Source organism: Spodoptera frugiperda, chromosome 14, assembly GCF_023101765.2.
Source record: "Spodoptera frugiperda isolate SF20-4 chromosome 14, AGI-APGP_CSIRO_Sfru_2.0, whole genome shotgun sequence".
Lineage (NCBI taxonomy): Eukaryota > Metazoa > Arthropoda > Insecta > Lepidoptera > Noctuidae > Spodoptera > Spodoptera frugiperda.
In genome coordinates this window covers 500,096-519,700 of record NC_064225.1, presented here as the reverse complement: position 1 = coordinate 519,700, position 19,605 = coordinate 500,096, and the positions used below count along the sequence as shown (strand labels likewise).

The following is a 19,605-nucleotide window of genomic DNA, read 5'->3' as shown; positions in this document are numbered from 1 at the left end:
TTGTAATCCAAGTTTGCTACTTGTTTGTTATATCATCATCATATCAGCCTCAAGAGATCCACTGCTGAACATAGATATTCTAGGCCTGTTTTTGTTTGTGTATTTCTAATTTATTCTAGTGGTCAGAAGCAAGCATCATCATTTCAATTACTGACTTATATACTGATTACGATTAATGAGCAAGTTACATCATCCAATCATTAATCAAATTCTCAAAAAAAATGTAAAAATGTCAATGTACTTTCCAATAATATTATGATAAGATTAACTTAGATAACACTAATCCATTAATCTATTTAAGTATATAAAAGGATTTCATATAAATAAATAAAACACAGTTTTAAGAAATAAGTATAAAATATATTTTGTACGAGTATATTATCAAGATAATCTGTACAGAGATTAAAGGTTTGTTATTAATTCCAGAGCTACCTACTTAGCGTTGGTATAATTGGTGCACATTTTAACACTTTATGAATAGGAAATATACAGAAGGTAAATTATGCACCAGTTAGATAATTATGAGCTTTACGCCCGAATACTCAAATGCTACTCAATTTTAAGTTGTACTTAAATATCGTGCTATCTCTGTCATTTTATAAAGAATTGATAGTGACAGAACTACATTTGAGAGCGTCTTAAAATTGAGTAGCGTTTGAGTATTCGGGCATTAGTAACCCTACTAATATTATAAAGCCTAGTCCCCATTAGGAACATTTGTCGAGCGACATATTGTGTCCCCAGAGACATAGGACGATGTCAGGTGACGTCGGACGACATCGCCACGATATTGTTGATTGTGCGACAAGGAACAGTTTCAACAATGACAAATGTTGCTAGTGGAGACGGGGCTTAAATGCGAGAGTGCATATTTGTTTTTTTATTACTCCTTCACGTCAAAATGGCTGAAGGGTCATTGGTATGAAATTTCGGAAAGGGGTAGGTAGTCTGGAATACCACATAGGCTACTTTTTATGCCACGTAAACGCAGGCGAAGCCACACGCACACGTTAGTAGGAATAGTATACTGTAGGGGGATTCACAACCGGCAGTGGTATCGTAGCGGCGACATATAGCGCCAACAGCATCGCCATCAACTGAAAGACAAATTTGTTATTTTAGCTCTCGGTAACAACACATATATCACACCTTTATATTCTATCAGTATATAAGTCTTGTTTCTTTTCTTTTTATATTTAGTTCCTTTATACCAGGATTTTTTTCTGTCTCCTGAGTTTCCAAACACATTCTATAACAAAATAAAATAAATGTGGTTCACACAAAGATGCAGGTTATTCCATGCAGAAATCTAATCTGCATATCTGCGATAAGTTACGTAGCAGTCTGCAGTCAAGATTATAGGGCCAATAACAAGCCTATTGACATACACAATTCCAGACTCCGTATTACTACTGAAAAACTTTCGAATAACCGAAAAGAGCTCAACAATACTTTGCCCGACCCAGAATTTGAACCTAAAACCCTCTTGCCGGGCAGTCGCACTTGCGACCACTCGACCAACGAGGCAGGCAATAAAATATAGCTATACCTAGTTAAATTTCTTAAAAAAATATTCACCTCAAATACTATAAATCCTATTAAGATAAAAGCGACTGTTCTTAAGAAATTGTAAATGAGGTCTCCAATGAATCGAGTGCAGCCGACTGGGTAGGCTTCGTTTATTGAGCAGATTCTATTCGCATCGTCAGTAGTCGTAGGGTCCTTGTTGAACTTCTCGCAGCACGTTGGTGCTGCCAAATTGTTGTTGTTGATGTAAGATTCTGGGCCTGTTGTGCCACAACACTTGAACTGTAAATAAAATTACATTTACCGTTAGATGATGAACGTTAAAAATAATAATTTGTGACATATTAAAGAGAATGGAAATAATATGATTGTAGAGTCTGTCACATCACATCAACAGCCTATAAGTGGCCACTGCTGACCAAAGGCCTCTTCTCGCATGGAGAAGGTTTGAGCATGAATCACCACGCTTGCTTAATGCGGGTTGGCGTTGTAAGGTCTGTTTGTTACAATTACCGTAAGTGATAAAATCGGTTTCAAATTTAGCGTTTGAACGGTTCATATTTTACGTAGGTGACAATTTAGTAGACTCTGTCTTTACTTTTTACGCATTTAAATCAATAAAAAACGATATAATCTCTGAAATGCTTATACCGTAAGACTTCTCTATACCACTCTGCCACTCGGCATTAAGCCCGCCTTTGTTCGATCGTACATAAACCGCCATACTCAGAGTCATTTAATGATTAGATTTAGGATTAGTCATTCAGTCCTCAGCAATTGTTTTCGGAACCATGTCGTTACTAAGGAATACTTTAAGTAATCATTAGATGACTTTGTTGAGTACGAGAGAAAATGTTAAATATATCTATATACTAATATACTATATATACTAATATTATAAAGCTGAAGAGTTTGTTTGATTGTTTGTTTGTTTGTTTGAACGCGCTAATCTCCGAAACTACTGGTCCGAATTGAATAATTCTTTTTGTGTTGGATAGTGCATTTATCGAGGAAGGCTATAGGCTATAAAACATCACGCTATGACCAATAGGAGCTGAGCAGAGCGGGTGAAACCGCGCGGATGTAGCTAGTAAATTATTAAAAAAAATACTTACAGTAGCCTCAAGGGCGTGGAACGCTACGTTCTGACCTGGGTCGTTAAAGTGTTGTTCTATATTTCTTTGTAAACTGTCTTTCACTTCAGACATTGCCACAAACAGGTATATTGTGAACGCTATCTTACAGACAGCTAATATACCCATAAACACGGCATACTGAAAAAGAAAATCATATCATTATTTTCTAATCGCAACGTTTTCAATTCGAGATATTGAATATCAATTTATTTACACACATTTTCAAAACGCGAAGAACTCTTCAAACTCTTCTTTACCATTAGTAAAGAACTTGGTTTTTAGGGTTCCGTAGCCAAATGGTAAAAAACGGAACCCTTATAGATTCGTCATGTCTGTCTGTCTATATGTCACAGCCATTTATTTCCGAAACTGTTGAGCCTACATAGTTGAAACTTTGTTGGATGATGTATTAAAAAATAATTTATTCCTGCGTCAAGATCTAATACGAGTAGCCTAGATTTTCTAGGAGTAAGCCACCACATTACCTATAGAGCAAATAAATTTAATTTTCCACTGAAAAACTCACCGATTTAAGCGTCTTTCTTGACTCGGCGATGGCTCCACAACATCCGAACATGGAAATAATAGCTACTATTACACCTATACAGATGACGAAGATTGGTGCATAGTCTTGATCGAGTTCTATGCCAAGCACGTCATCTAGCATCTTGTTGTACTGGATTTTTATAAATATTCCGAAGCCTATAAGGAAAAGGCCTAGGAGCTGAAACATAAAAGTATTATAATTTAGTTGTAATACAAAAATAAGTTTGGTTTTCCTTCCTGACGTTTTAACTCCAGAACGCACGAACCGATTTCCATGGTTTGTATTTGTTGGAAAGGTTTTGGGCTTCGTGAGGTTTAAAGCAAAAAAAAAAAATTCAAAAGAAAAGCAGGAAAACAGGGAAAATAATTGGTGGCGAAACGGAGTTTGCCGGGTTTGCTAGTTTCCGTAGAATTATCATTTTTTAAATATTGAAAGCGTTTAATAATAATTTTAGATATTTCTCATCGTTGAAAACTTATCATTTTCGATAATATCTATCCATGAAACTAAAATCACTTATGTTTATTTTTTTACAAAAACATAAACTTGTATTCTTATTGTTGGACTCTTCAATATGCTTTATTAAACCAATAACAAGAATCATATAAAACATTTTAAAATACTAACCGTTAATATTAAATTAACTGCAAACAAAATATATTTCGCTAGACACCGACACATTTTGATTTCGTTTTTATTTTGTATTCACTTCACAATTAGTCGGACTGTGTACAGTCCAAATTTTTAATGGTAAGCTTTTAAGTGTTCACAAGGCACATTGGTGGTGTATCCGTTGCAAATCTCGAAGTCGACTGATTAGCCAAACCTGTTAACTTATCGTTGTGTAGTTGTTAATGCATATGAAATTATATCTCATTGATTAAGTACGGGTCTTTTTTCTACGTAAACCTTTCCGCGTTGATACCTTTATAATACCTAAGTGAGATACGGGGTATCAGTAATAATGTTATACTGCATAGCTGTTATATTAGACTTACCAACGTGTTTACCTGCCTATATCCGTATTTATGTACAGGGTGACTTGTAATTCGACGTATTCCTATCGGAAGCTGATAATACATTTGATTTTCTACAAAATCAGTCCTAAGGCTGTGGTCCTTAAGTGGCTAGTTTCTGTTTCTCATAAAAAATTACTGGTTGAATTTCGTTTGGTTTAGTTTTTATCAGTTACCAATTCATTCAATTAAAATTATATTACTTAGACACTTTTAATTTGTAAAAACATATATTATTAACATAGAGATTCAGCGACCCCACAGTCAAACTATTAAAACGGTTTTGTGGGGCTTAGTAGGTATATTGTAATGTAATTATATGGAAATTGAATAAATAAATAAAATAAATAATCAATAAACATTTATGAATACTAATAATGGCTGAAATATCATTCGTTTTAAAATAGCAAGTAAAGTCTTATCGAATTTTGTTTTGTGTTTCTAATTTGGTCAACAGAAAACTGGAATTATTAAAAAAAATGATGTTACACTAAGCGTACATAAGAAAATCTTCCTTGGTTTATAATTATCCAGAAACGTCAAAACAAATTAATAACTTGATGATAAATAGAGTGTATAGAGAAAAGGGCAATTTCAAAAACATCTTTATTTACAAAATCTTGTTCAAAGTGACAATGAATACAAGCTTCCTTATGTCTGTAACGGTCACTCTTGAACTGAATATGCGTCTTATTTCTTCAGCCGTTTCACGATGTTTGCAAAAAATCCACCTAGGTAAGAGGTTAAAATCCCTATTTATTCTCGAAGAACCCCAAATTGTAGTGTAGCCTTCTGGGAAAACTGTGGCAGGGATTTCATTCAACAGTCGGAGGTTCCGTTTGAGGAACTTCCTCTGGAATTGAAATGTACGGATCCACTTGGGTTTCAATGTGTGAACGTGAAATACCTATCGATGGCGAGTGGTGCAATGATAAATAAATATTATCTTCTATATCTATATAAGGAGCTTTAAAAGTATCTGCCACGGCTTTAGTGGGAGTTAGTGTTATGTTTGAAGATTACAATACTAAATGCAAATTATTGATTATGAATATTTTTTATATACAAAATGAATTACGTATGAGTTTAATTATTATGTTATCGGCTCACTCACGTAAATGTTTGACGAGGAACTCGACTAGTTTCAAGCCATGCTAGAGGCTCATATTCATGAGCAGCATTCCGTCACACACGACGCGGCGATTGCCGCGCTGCTACTGATGAGTAGATACGTATGAGTTTGTTATGAAAGAACTATCTCTTTCACTGTGTCTGTCGCTTTATTGATGATACTGCCAGATGTCATTATTCCATGCGGATGAAGGAGCGGGCAAAAGTTAGTTTCTTATTTATTTGGACATGGAAAAAAATATCTTAAGCTATTAGTATTTGTGCGTTCTTCCTCCACTTCTGTGTGTCTGTTTGTCTTGCCGGAGGCAAAGGGTCCTCCAAACTTCTCCATATCTTTGCCTTTCTATGGCCGTTCTAAAAGAAAAACATTGATTCATTATTTTATAAAGTTTATCACATAAATAAATCTATCTTTACTTATCTTGACGTTTTAAGAGGATCAATGCCCGAATAATTTTCGATCATTAAGAATGAAGTAGATTACGAACTATTACCAAAATAAAAATGACGAATTTTGATAAAATTGCAGACAATAATACTTCTGTAGACGTAATTGTTCATGCGCTCACGTTTGCCGTAAACTAACCAAATGAAGACGTGACTGATTTCGTTACGTTTTTAAATAGGAGTGACCATTTTACATACGCTACACAAAGACTAGATTAGACTGCACGGTTGGCGCGGTGGCAGGACAACCGGCTGCCGCGCAACGTGCAGCGGGTTCGATTCCGACACGGAGCAACTCTTTGTGTGATCCACAAATTGTTATTTCCGTTATGGGTGTCATGTGCATGTGTAATTGTGTTTGTAAACGCACCCTCGATACCACGATACAGGAGAAAATTTAATCTAGAGTGAGGCAACGTTTAAAAAATATTGAGATTTTGAGTTATTAATGAATATGACCGAAAATACTATCAAAAGTGCGACATTAGGTACAAATTATTATGTGGTTGCCTGGCTGGTCCAGTGCTTGTAAATAGGACTTTCGATCTTTATTTCTCAGATAAAATCCCTAGGCCATTAAAAGTGATTATAATTTTCAACAACATCTTTTTTTGACCCTTGGATGTGTGGGACTCTCCGGTAGATGCCCGGCATACCCACTAAAAACCCAGGAGCACACCCGCATCGCCGTTTACTACTTGTCAGTACTTAGGAACCTCTTGAAAAACCTAAGTATTTCTACTTAGGTATTTTATTGGATAATAATTGGGCATTATCTATAATCAGTCTATACTTTGTAATAATAATATTATAAAGTTGAAGAGTTTATTTGTTTGTTTAAACGCACTAATTTCCGAATCTACATCCGAATTAATTATTTTTGTGTTTGATACTCTATTTATCTAGGAAGGCTATTACTTATTATAGTTAGTTATAAAACATCGCGCTATTTATTTATCATTTATTAGTAGACAAAAATGCATAATTTGACATGATACAGTCAAAGGCTATTATTTATAACATACATCACGCTATTAAAAGTATTTATTAGTAGAAAAATTCATGCATAGTTTTACATTCTTAAGCCAATACATTAGTTATTAGCCAGTACAATAATTTTAATTACTTTAAACTTATTCATACAGCCGTCCATCGCGCTGCGAACAAAATCTTACGCTCATGGTGCGTACGTCATAGAGATCCGTCGATCATCGTCAATGCATGAATAAATCAAGACTCTGCATGTGCGGACAGTCAGGAGAGCACGAAAGCGACAGCCTAGTGTAGGTACTATAGGCACAAACAACTGTACCACTTGTTATGCTTAATGGGAGCCAAGAAGCAAGTGAAACCGCGTGAGAGTAGCTAGTTATCTAGTCATAACATGCAAAAACTGATACTAAAGTCTGTATAATTTATTATGGTTTTAATAAATAAGTGCGTAGATTACAGCATAAATTCAATATAGCTGATAGTCATCAAAATATTCTTATCAGGTCTATATTTTGATAATAATCTGCGACAACACATTTAAATTTCATTAAGTAGGTTTGTAAATACCGGAAGAATGTCTGTAAGTAAGTATTTTTATTTATGTCTGGTTTAGGTAATTAAATTCCATGAAATTATTTGTCAGCACGTTTGAGTCATACCACGGTTAAAATAACTTAGAAAGAATTACGGCGCGTCATGTTTCCGCGTGCGTCTCAAAGAGCCATCAGATCATCATAATTGGGGCCCAGAAGCGCTGGTGAGAGATAAAGAGCTGCGGAAGATCCGGCTCGAAGAGCAGGAGTAGGTGGTTTTTAGTCAGTAAGAGTCTGACATTCCCTCTCGCCTCACCCAAGGCGTGAAAAGGCAAGGATGATGAGGATTTTCTCCCTAAAACAAAAGATATTTACCATATACTTTACTTACTTACTACCTAAGCATTTCTATATCCTAAACCCGCGCCATAAAAATGGGCAAAGCCGCTTACAAAGCTAGTTAAATTAAAATACTTCGAAGAGCCTGTGTCGGCTTGATTTGATGATTTCTAAACGAATGATAATCCAGAGACAATTTAAGAAAATGTAGAGTTTGACAGATTATGTCAAAATAAATAAACGATTTTACTGGATAGTTTGTGTTGTTATTATTAAAGAAAACTAAGCTAAATATTAAAATTATGGCTGAATCCGATGGTGATATAGAGTTTTTAGATGAAGACGCAGATATTGTTCAGCAATGCGTTCAAGCGGTTCCTGTACAGGTTCCACATTTAGTGCCCCGCGTCGAACAGAAGATAACCCCATTGCTTGTGGAACGGCAGCCGGCTGAACGTAGACGCAAGAGGAGGAAGGACGATGAGGATTCAGATTACGATCCCAGAAATGACTTCGTCCCTGCCAGTCCACCAAGCACGAAAGGCAAGAAGAAAAAACAAAACGTAATCAAAAGTAAAGTGAAAACGTACCACGCTAAAGAACCAGCCAACACTTCGAAACTAGGTTCAGCTAAGAAGGTGAAGTATCTACCTGTTAAAGAGCCCACCATAGACCGTAAACTATGTCAAATAAGGATCCCAGATTACGATGACCCACTATGCTTGCCCGTGAAAGCTATAAAAAATGAGGACACTGACGAAAAGAGGTTGAATAACTGGAATAACGTGTGTTTGGAACATTTTAAACATTGCGACAACTTACTGAAGCCGGAGAGAGGGGACACTTTCAGTTCCACTAGAACTGTTGTGTTTCGTAATGTTCCGAATAAACAAACAGGTTTGTATTATTGTACACTTTGGAATGAGCACCTAGCTTCACTGACAGACAGACTGATGACTGACGGACAATTCAATTTGACGCTTTAAAAGTGCCTAACTTAGGTATAATATAAATGTTTTTTGACTTTGACTTTGTTTTATGTGTAGTAATAATAGCTAAAGATACCAATGTGGCTCAAAGGATTTACAAAGCTGTAGTGGCCGTGGCCGGTCACATTTGTCAAAGAATCAATGACTGTTGGGGTAAATGTGTAATATTCAGCTCAGTAGTGTCCCATTATAGAGGCTTATTAGTCTAGCAGTGAACGAGAACAGGCTGATGATCATCAATATTCTTAATCTTTAACTGTGCCAAAAAATAAAATAAAAAGTAATGTTAAGCTGTACACATTACTTAATTGTAACAACCGTATTTATAATATGCCACTAATTAAAAACATACTTATTACAATTAATTCATTTAAAATATAATTATAAAATTATACACATTCAAATACATACCTAATGATATTACCCAATATATCTACATCATAATGAAACTGATAATTAAATAACTACAGGTAAACCAGAAACGACAATATGGAGTAAGACATCGGTTGAGAACGAGGATGGTGATAAGAAGTCCGAGATCTTCCAATGCGTGCTCCCTCGGTACAAGGAGAAAAAGGTTCTGACAACATTCGGGCTGGCTACACGAAGACATAGAGCGTATCATATCACAGATGAGGTGATTCTCAGTAAAGAAGAGACTAAGGAGGGAGAAGTCCTCGTTGCGTACAAACCAAAAGAATCCTCTTCTGCGGTGTACAAGTTGATAACTGCAAGTGACAGGTTAGCTATTGTTTCATGTATTTATTTTATAATTTTATTATAACTTTCGTGAGACATACTAAATTAATTAGGTATTATGTTATCAGCTTACTCACATAACTGTTTAACGAGTAGCTCGACTAGTTTCCAGACATGCTAGAGGCTCATATCGACGGTTGAAAGGAAATAGGGTATAAGCGACAAATGTTCAGAAGAGCCGTTTAAACTTGTCGGTCGTCGAAAGACTACTAGGAAAATGTTTTTTTTTTCTAGGGTATAAACGCCAAAAATGTCATCGTAGAGCCTTGAGAGTAAGCGCATTCGAAAGAGGAAAATTTTACGTAGGATAGCATAATAAACTCATTTTTGACCAAAATGTCGCTTATTTCCTTTTAACCGTCGATATTCATGAGCAGCATTCCGCGACACACGACGCGGCAATTGTCGACTACTGGCGACTCGAGTTTCGCGCGCATCGCGCTCTCTGCTTGGAATATTTATTTTATTTCCTTTTTGGGATAATCTAGTAAACCAGTAGAAGGAACACCTGATGGTGGGCAATCGGTACCGCACCATGGACACTCGAAACACCAGAGGCATTGCAAGTGCGTTACCAGCCTTTTGAGGGATAGGAATTTAATTGGGGAAACGGGGATTGGGAAGGGGCCATTGGGCCTCCAGTAACCTCACTCACATAACGTTGTTTCACGTCGGTTTTCTGTGAAGCCGTGGTGTCACTCCGGTCGAGCCGGCCCATTCGTACCGAAGCATGGCTCTCCCACACTTACATATTAGTGATGTAACATACCCTACTGCCTAACTTTGATATTAAAATGGTCCATTACAGAAAATCATCAGACACGAAGGACGAATCAGAAGAGAAAGACGAGGAGGACGAGGCGAAGATGTACATGAAGGAGCTGGCGTACTGCAGGATGTGCGCGCCCTGCTTCCAGACCTCGTGGCGCGGCGTCAAGAAGAACACTAAGAGTGAGTCCCTCAGTGGTAATTCTTGCATCATAACTATTGCGAGGTATACTAGATTAGAAGATGTACATGAAGGAGCTGGCGTACTGCAGGATGTGCGCGCCCTGCTTCCAGACCTCGTGGCGCGGCGTCAAGAAGAACACTAAGAGTGAGTCCCTCAGTGGTAATTCTTGCATCATAACTATTGCGAGGTATACTAGATTAGAAGATGTACATGAAGGAGCTGGCGTACTGCAGGATGTGCGCGCCCTGCTTCCAGACCTCGTGGCGCGGCGTCAAGAAGAACACTAAGAGTGAGTCCCTCAGTGGTAATTCTTGCATCATAACTATTGCGAGGTATACTAGATTATTAGATTTATTTTTTGTATCGTCACGCCAAGCCTTTTTTTAAGGGGGAATCATCTTATGTTATACAAGATGGGAACAGGTTGGCTAGAGTTGAAGATTGCTGATTGCTTACAGAGCAGGCAACATAGCTGGCTAACTAGTACTTATATTACCCTGGAACCCAGAACAATCCTTTGGAAATAACACTACTTTTTATAGGGGAGATATCATACAATGTCTTCTCTCGCCTTGGGCGAGGTGAGAGGGAGTGTCAGACTCTTACTGACTAAAAACCACCCTGTTCCTACTCCTGCTTTTCAAGCCGGAGCCCCGGTAAACCCACTAGGTAGGCTGCAGTTCCGGATCGGGTAACAGCCGTAGTGAGCCCCATTTGTGGTAACCTTTATGAGGTAGGCAGATGTGCACATTACGGCATGTAATGCCACTGTATAGTGTACAGTCACTTTTCACCATTTGAGTTATAAGTCCCATGTAAAAGAGGGTGGAGAACAAATTTCGCGAGGCGAGGCGCCCGCGGCCCCGTTATCGGTAGACTATATATAGTAATTAGATAGTTACTTTAACTGCTAACAGCTGATCATGCGAGAGCACGCGAAAATTAGTTGTTTTGTTATTGTGATAAAAATAAAACCTGTGAGTATACAAAAAAGTTTCTTTGGAAAAGTTGTTTGTAATCATGAGTATGATCACGTGTTTAAATATCCATCACTGTTTTGTTAAATGTCCCTAACTACATATCTGAGACAGGACGGACAGGTGACAGGCTCCACCTGTCTGCCATGGGAGTAGGCAGAGACTATGGAACGCCAACTGTTACGGTTCTTACATAGGTACCTCTTTCGCTTCATCAACAAACAATATAACACCCGAGTCAATAATTTGTAGATTACACAAAGAATTGTGTCATACTGAAAATTTCCGATAAAAATTTAAATTTCAAAAATATTTTGTTTTTTCAGGGAATTGTAATGATTAATTGCCTTTCTTATCGTTATTTCGTGTTTATTTCAACAACTACTTTGAATGATAGCCTTATCTTTATGAAATACCAGTCAACTTTTAATAAATAGATACCAAACAATATCATAATTCATCTAATCTAGACTAATAAATAAAATTGGAGTGTCTGTGTGTAATATTGAAATAACCGCTTTTTACTACATGCATATGAATATACATACAATACATAGGTACACCAAAAGCATACTCATACTGTTGTGGTTCTTTCCTCTAAAGACCACTACAGAATCAACTTGCACGCTTCTCTCACATTATCCTCTATTTCATTGTCTGGACTTTAAAAGAGACTATGACCTCTGAGTTTGTTTCAGCATTTCTTCTCAGAGTAGTCGGATAGGAAATGCCGACCTCATCTAGCTATTTGAAATATTGACGTGTAAAAGTGTTATTTTATAACCTACTTACAGAAATAAATATCATTTATCATATTCTTTACAATTTTAAACTGCTATCTGGCATGCGATTGTTCTTTTTTTAATGTATGTACACATGTGTTTGAGCATATAAACATGATTTGATTTGGTTTGTCGATCTGTTTGTTCTGCTAATCTCTGAAATGGCTGGACCGATTTTGATGGGAATTTTGTTGGCAGGTAGCTAATGCACTAAGGAGTAACTTAGGCTACTTTTATCAGTTAGAAAGTCCGTAATCCACGCGAGCGAAGCCGCGGGCATCAGCTAGTCTATAATATGAAAATGAAAAAAGCTAAATGTATTGCTAAGCGCAAACCTCGAAAACAGCTGAACCAATTTCGTTAATTCTTCTTTTTGTTGGGTTTGTTATTAATAGGATAAATGTCTTACGTAAGAAAAAAATATGCGCAGAAAAGGAGATCAGACGCCTCCATACAATGTATGAAAATGATGAATCTTCAAACCTGTGTAGCTTCTACATTTTGGATCCTACAAGTTTATTGCTGTATTAACTATTGCTCCAAATGGCTAGTTCTATCGACACGTACCAATTTTTTCGTTGGCACTTTCAAAACAAGCCCCAGATAATTGATTTCCTTTTTCAAGGTGAACCAAGGTTCGCGGCGTCGGTTAGTTTTACTGTTACTATAATCTAATGACTTGTCTCCTTTCCTCTACAGAGAGCATCGCCTGCCCGATATGTACGCGCTCGTTCGTGACGGTGTACAACCTACTGGCTCACTTCAAGACACATACCTCGGAAGATGTGCAGAAATATAAGACTGTTATATCTTCTATTTTGGCTGAGGTAAGTCATTGTGTTCGTTAAATAGCAGCTAGGAATTAACTGTCTGGATAAAATATCAATTGGTTTTTATGGTAGGTATAAGCCGGTAAACGAGCAGACGCGTAGCTTCACTGACAGACTGACTGACGGACAATTCAATTTGACGTTTCAAAAGTGCCTAATTTAGGATTAATTGAAATAAATGCTTTGACTTTGACGGATTATCTGATGGTAAGCAATTGGCTCCGCCCATGGACACCCGAAACACCAGAGGTGTTAAGGATTTAGAGGCAGGAGGTCTAATTACCCCCTTTCCAATCTTCCCAATCCCCTGTTCCCCAATCACCCTTAAATTCCTAACCCCTAAAAGGCCAGTAAACGACTTGTGACGTCTCTGGTGTTTCGGGTGTCCATGGGCGGTGGCGATTGCTTACCATCAGGTGATCCGCTGGCTCGTTTACCGGCTTATACGATAAAATTGTAGACCACACTGTACACTATGGATGTGTGGGGTACTTCCACACGCAGACTTGGGTATTTTGAGTAAATCAAACAAGCGATGATGAGGTCAAAATGTGAATGAATATATTTTCCAAAACTTCGCTTCTATATATACAAATGATCTGTGAACGTTGTACCTACATCAAAATCATTCCAAAATGGCTCAGCCAATCAGATCTAGGGACCCTAGTTTTTGAGTGACCGAATGCGCCCGCGTATAAATGACTACAGCGCCCCCATCTCGCCGTGGCCAGTTTCATGTTTGTTTCAACGGATGGATATTGTCTTCGATCGCCGCCCGCGCCACGGCAGTATGCGCGGCGCGCTCGGCGCGCGCGGTTGTTTGATGTTTGCAGGCTGGCGGTAAGGAGTGCGTTGAGGTAACGTGTGTCCCACATCACTCCCCTCTAAGCAAAGCGTACAACGGGCTTCACGGTCCTTCCATATTTTGTGATGTGCGGCTGGGTTGCTTGATCAGGCCCGTGATGATCTTCTTCAGACTCATTAAGGATATAGGCTGGTTTGAGCCTGTCTATAGAAATCACTGATGTGCGCAGCGGTAACTTTATTTTGTAACACTTGTCATATCGCTCGATAACTTCGTACGGCCCGTCATACGGCGGCGTTAGCGGGGCGCGAACAGTGTTGTTGCGCACGAAAACATGTGTGCACGTGGCGAGATCGTGATGTATGAATGTTTTTGTTCGACTGTTGTTTGATCGAGGCTCACTTTTTAACGAAGCCATGGTTTCTGTGAGGCGGCGTACATAGTCGTTCTCTTCAAAGTTTGACTTGGTTGGCACGATGAAATCTGATGGTAAGCGAAGCGTAGTGCCATACGTCATCATTGCTGGGCTTAAACTGTTATTGATTCGCAAAGCCGTGCGTAAACCTAATAACACAGTAGGTAGCTCTTCTGTCCACTGTGTAGTAGTGCCGCGTGCCATCAGTGCTGCCTTGAATGATCTGTGCCACCGCTCGATCATGCCGTTGGATTGTGGGTGATACGCCGATGTTCGTATTCGTGATATTCCGAACTTGATCATTAGTGACCGGAACAATGATGATTCAAATTGCCGTCCTTGATCGGTTGATATTCTTAGCGGGCAACCAAATCTAGTAATCCAATTTACGTATAGGGCTTTCGCTACTTCCTCAGCGGTAATCTCGAGCACAGGAACGGCTTCTGGCCACTTAGTGCAACGATCAATGATAGTCACACAGTATCGTCGATCATTGGACAATCGCAGTGGTCCCACTATGTCTATATGTATATGTTCGAAGCGTGCTGACGGTGGGAACTCGTTCAACGGGGTTACTACATGACGATGAACCTTCGCTCGCTGACAGCTGATGCAGGCTCTAGTCCAGTCGCTTACTTCTTTGTTCATGCTGGGCCAGAAAAATTTGGAACACATCTGTTTTCTAGTTGATTTTACGCCGGGATGACACAAATCGTGTTGAGCTTTGAATGCCTCAAAACGATATGTAATCGGTAAGTAAGGTCGGGGCGTTCCGGTAGATGTTTCGCACTGGATTGGTTGTTGAATCCCAGGCATTGTGACGTCAATGAACTTCAGGTTTGTTTGACCTTTGAGTTGTTTCAACACAGGATCTTTTTCTTGTTCGCTGGCTAACTTTGCGTAATCGATGATTGAAGGGCATTGTATGTCTTCAATTCGTGACAGTGCGTCTGCCACCGAGTTATCTTCGCCTTGCACGTACTTGATGCTCGTACAGAATTGGCTGATAAAATTTAGCTGACGCTCTCGACGCGGAGTGTCACTGCTACTCGGTGGGCGTGTTAGTGCATTCACTAGTGGCTTGTGATCTGTGTACACTGTGATGTCGCCTCCTTCTATAAGTCTCCTGAAGTGCTTGACAGCCGTATAAATCGCTAATAGTTCGCGGTCATATACGCTGTAGCGACGTTGGGTTAAGCTCATTGCTTTTGAAAAATAAGCGAGTGGCCTCCAACCGTTTCCTATTTTCTGTTGTAAAACAGCGCCTAGGCTGAAATCAGAAGCGTCTGACATCAAGGCAAGGGGACTTCCAGGTAGTGGGTGCATCAGCTCTGTGGCTTCCAAAATGCTTTGGCGGCACTTTTCAAAAGCCAACTCTGCCTGCGGTGTCCACTCAATGGGCGTTTTATCATTTCGTTTCATGTTGTGTAGATATTTATTTAACTCGCTCTGTAGTTCGGCTTGACGGGGTAAGCAGCTGCGGTAAAAATTGAGCATACCCAGAAAGCGTCGTAATTCTGCTATTGTCCTGGGTTTCGGGTAACTTGATATTGCCTTGGTTCTCTCTTCAGTGGGCTTGATCCCGTTCCCTGAGACTTCGTAGCCGAGAAAATTAATCTTGTTTTTGCCGAACTCACATTTCTCAACCTTTAGCATGACGCCATACTTCTTAAGGCGCTCCAGTACTTGACGTAGAAGGTGTCTGTGGCTCTCTTCGTTCTCTGAGTATAGCAGAATGTCATCGACATAACAGAAGCAGTTGTCAATGCCACGCAGCACTTGGTGCATGAACCTCTGAAACGTCTGACTAGCGTTGCGTAAGCCGAACGTCATACATGTAAATTCAAACAGCCCAAATGGTGTGATAATGGCTGTTTTCTGTGCGTCGTCTTCTGCGATTGGGATCCAATAATAGGCCATTTTGAGGTCAAGTTTCGAGAATATGTTCATATTGTGCAGCTGGTACGTAAAGTCTTGTATCCGTGGTATAGGATAGCGGTCAGGTCGAGTAACCGCGTTCAGTCGTCGGTAGTCGCCGCATACCCTTAGGCCTCCATCCTTCTTCTTAACAATATGCAGCGGGCTCGCCCACGGGCTCTTTGAAGGTCTGCATATGCCGAGTTCCAGCATGTGGTCGAACTCTTCCTTAGCAGCCTTATATTTATCGGGCGGCAAAGGGCGGGCTCGTGCGAAGACCGGTGGGCTACTCGTCTCAATATGGTGCACGATGTCGTGTTTTGCTGGCTCCTTCAAGGACATAGGTCGCAGCACCTCCGGGAATAACTTCAGTATGTCATAGTATGCCTGGTCAGAGCTAATGACATGCACTGATTGTTCACTTGATGCAACTTCAAACGCGTCGATTGATATGTCAGTCACGTAGTCGACGAGCTTCTTCTTGTGGAGGTCGACCAGCAGTTTGAAGTGTCGTAGGAAGTCAGCCCCTATGATCGAGGTTTTAACGTCGGCTATGATGAATGTCCATAGAAAACTGCGTCTTAGGCCAAGATTCAACCTTAACGTTTTTTCACCGTAAGTATTGATTGGTGTATTGTTTGCAGCGTATAATGTGTAGGCGCTTGTTGTTTTTATTTTTCTTCTATTTGTTGCGGCTAACACGGAAATTTCGGCGCCGGTGTCTACGAGGAAACGCTGTCGAGTGTCGCGATCGAAGACACAAAGGCGGTTGGTGGAACAGGGGACATCGACGTCCGCCACCGTCGATGTCGAGGCTAGTTTGACGCCGTTTTATTTTTGTTTTTTCTACAACACGGTGACTCGCAGCGCTTTGCTTTTTCACCGAATCGAAAATGATATCTACACTCCCACGTAGGATCACCAGGTTTGACTGACGTCTTGTTACTCTGTCGGCGAGATTGTGAACGTGACCGTGATCGGAAAGGTGTGTAACGGTTTCTGTGGCGTTCTCTTGATCGTCCGCGTAGCTCAGCCACTTCAAGGCATAATTTCTCCACTTGCTTCGATAGTATTTCAAACTGTGACGTCATGGTTTCTTGCGAGGTTGTGGACACTGCGGCAACCGTTGCGGGTTCGGAGTATTCTGCCATTTTATCAGCCATTGCTGCGAGGGTATCTAGTGATGATTCCGTATTGACCGATAGCACAACGCGCATTTGTGTGGGTAGGTGATTAAGCCACTCGATTTTTAATCCCTCATCCGTGATCATGCCGCTCCCTAGTTCTCTCATCTTGCGCAGCAGTTGTGTGGGTTTTTGATCACCCAGCTCTAGACCACTGATCAGCTTCTGGAAATTCTTGACGTCAGACTTGTCGTACACGGCGAGTAGACGATTTTTCACAGCATTGTATTTTTCCGTGGTCGGTGGGTTGTATAAAATGTCCGTCAGCTGTTGAAGATCAGTTGTTTGCAGCTGTTGTAGCACGTAGCGGAATTTCTGGTCATCTGAAGTTTTTAAAGGATCCACGACGGCTTCAAACTGGATAAACCAGGCTCGTGGAATCTCCCGCCAGAAAGGTAGCAGTCTTGATTGGACGGATATGGCAGCTAGGTCGGAGTCCATCGTCTTGGGCTTGCTTCCTTCGCTTGAGTTCTCCAGCGACATTTTTTTTTCTCTCGGGGTCACCAATTGTGGGGTACTTCCACACGCAGACTTGGGTATTTTGAGTAAATCAAACAAGCGATGATGAGGTCAAAATGTGAATGAATTTATTTTCCAAAACTTCGCTTCTATATATACAAATGATCTGTGAACGTTGTACCTACATCAAAATCATTCCAAAATGGCTCAGCCAATCAGATCTAGGGTAGCTGGACCCTAGTTTTTGAGTGACCGAATGCGCCCGCGTATAAATAACTACAGCGCCCCCATCTCGCCGTGGTCAGTTTCATGTTTGTTTCAACGGATGGATATTGTCTTCGATCGCCGCCCGCGCCACGGCAGTATGCGCGGCGCGCTCGGCGCGCGCGGTTGTTTGATGTTTGCAGGCTGGCGGTAAGGAGTGCGTTGAGGTAACATGTGTCCCACAGATGCATTAAAGTTATTTGATTTGATTAGAAAAATTTACCTCGGGTATCTAAACCTAAAACCGTTTTCGAACTCTTGTGTTTTATAATTACAGATAGTAGACTACCACTACAAGTGCCGCGTGTGCCAGGACCAGTTCATCAGTATCAAGAAGTTGAGGGAACACGTTGCTACTCATCAAGGTAATATACCCTAAACTAGATAGGTATTTTAATGTATCTATCATAGTACATGGAAGAAAAATCGTGGGGTATACTAAATTAACTAAAAATAACGGTTTACTCACGTGAATATACTGAGAAAAGCTTTACTAGTTACGAGTCACAGAGAGACTTCGTTTGGAGTCACAGAGAGACTTCCTCGTGAGGAGCGTGCGCGGACGCGGCGACGTCGCGCAGTCTAGTCGAAACTAGTAGAACTTTTAACCATTATTTTTAATTAAAAGTAATGGGGACTTACAATGCCTAGTTATCAGTAAAAACTTCAATTCTACAATTGATTTCATCCATATTAAATGGTTTCAAACCGGTTCTCACCATATTATTTTTATCTTTTACTAGCTGACCCGGCAAACTTCGTAACGCCTTAATAACTTTTCTCACCTTTTAAAGCTTACACACACTGGAAAGTCCAGCTTTCACAAATAACCAAATTGGTTCAGCAGTTATGTAGTTTTAGCGAGACTAACGAACAGCAATTTATTTTTATATAAACGATAAAAAATACTTAATAGTTTAGATTTAGATTACAGCCATGATCGTCCCACTCTAGGGCAAAAGCCTAAAAATACGTAATAAATATTTAATAAAAATACCTATGAATTAGTTAGCTACTTCATTAATAGTGTGAATACCTATTTTAATAACATTTGTTTTCTTTGTCAACAGGACACGAACTGTTTAGATGTGAGATCGGCAACCACATGGCGAGATAGAAGATAGTTATCATTATATCATTAGATAGTAATACAATATAGATATATGACCACGATATACACATTGTTTCCGTTCGTATATCCTAATCCGTTATATCGCGTTTGTTGATACATTATCTTAATACTCAATGGGTTATTCCCCTTGCAAAGGAATTTGAAGGTAATTGTTTTGTGTTAATATGGAATTAAGGTTATTTTTCTTAGTTTAATGATTAATTTGGTAGTGTGTCATCGTGTGCTTCATTTAGGGCAAGGTCTTGAGCTTGGCCAATTTACGGGCTTTGAATTTTTTTTTTAATGTCCTCGGCATGGAATTTTAAAACCTCTTTTTTTTTTGAGGGGAAAAATCATCCAATGACTTCTTTCGCCTTAGGTGAGGTGAGAGGGAGTGTCAGACTCTTACTGACTAAAAACCACCTCTTTCCGGCTTTTCGAGCCGGAGCCCCGGTAAACCCGCTAGGTAGTCCGCAGCTCCGGATCAGGCAT

The 19,605-nt window shown here is 39.7% G+C and overlaps 2 protein-coding genes across 3 annotated transcripts; one reads left to right on the top strand and one right to left on the bottom strand.

The window, feature by feature from the left end:
- Positions 1 to 338: 338 nt before the first annotated feature.
- LOC118279258 (23 kDa integral membrane protein-like) lies at positions 339 to 4,067 on the bottom strand. The gene is made up of 5 exons (XM_035598900.2): positions 3,838 to 4,067; positions 3,190 to 3,387; positions 2,643 to 2,801; positions 1,579 to 1,809; positions 339 to 1,097 (listed from the first exon to the last, which is right to left on the bottom strand). Exons 1-5 carry the CDS (start codon positions 3,889 to 3,891, stop codon positions 1,011 to 1,013), a joined length of 729 nt encoding a protein of 242 aa, XP_035454793.2. The 5' UTR covers positions 3,892 to 4,067; the 3' UTR covers positions 339 to 1,010.
- Positions 4,068 to 7,876: 3,809 nt separating this feature from the next.
- Positions 7,877 to 19,177, top strand: LOC118279338 (uncharacterized). 2 transcript variants are annotated; one of them, XM_035599003.2, is made up of 6 exons: positions 7,877 to 8,566; positions 9,129 to 9,399; positions 10,226 to 10,368; positions 12,828 to 12,955; positions 18,280 to 18,367; positions 19,073 to 19,177. In XM_035599003.2, exons 1-6 carry the CDS (start codon positions 7,972 to 7,974, stop codon positions 19,117 to 19,119), a joined length of 1,272 nt encoding a protein of 423 aa, XP_035454896.2. In that variant the 5' UTR covers positions 7,877 to 7,971; the 3' UTR covers positions 19,120 to 19,177. The 2 variants fall into 2 exon arrangements, 1 of the variants encoding a protein (XP_035454896.2); XR_007705906.1 differs by lacking the exon at positions 19,073 to 19,177 and having other exon boundaries at positions 10,226 to 10,513; positions 18,280 to 18,300.
- The last annotated feature ends 428 nt before the right edge of the window (positions 19,178 to 19,605 follow it).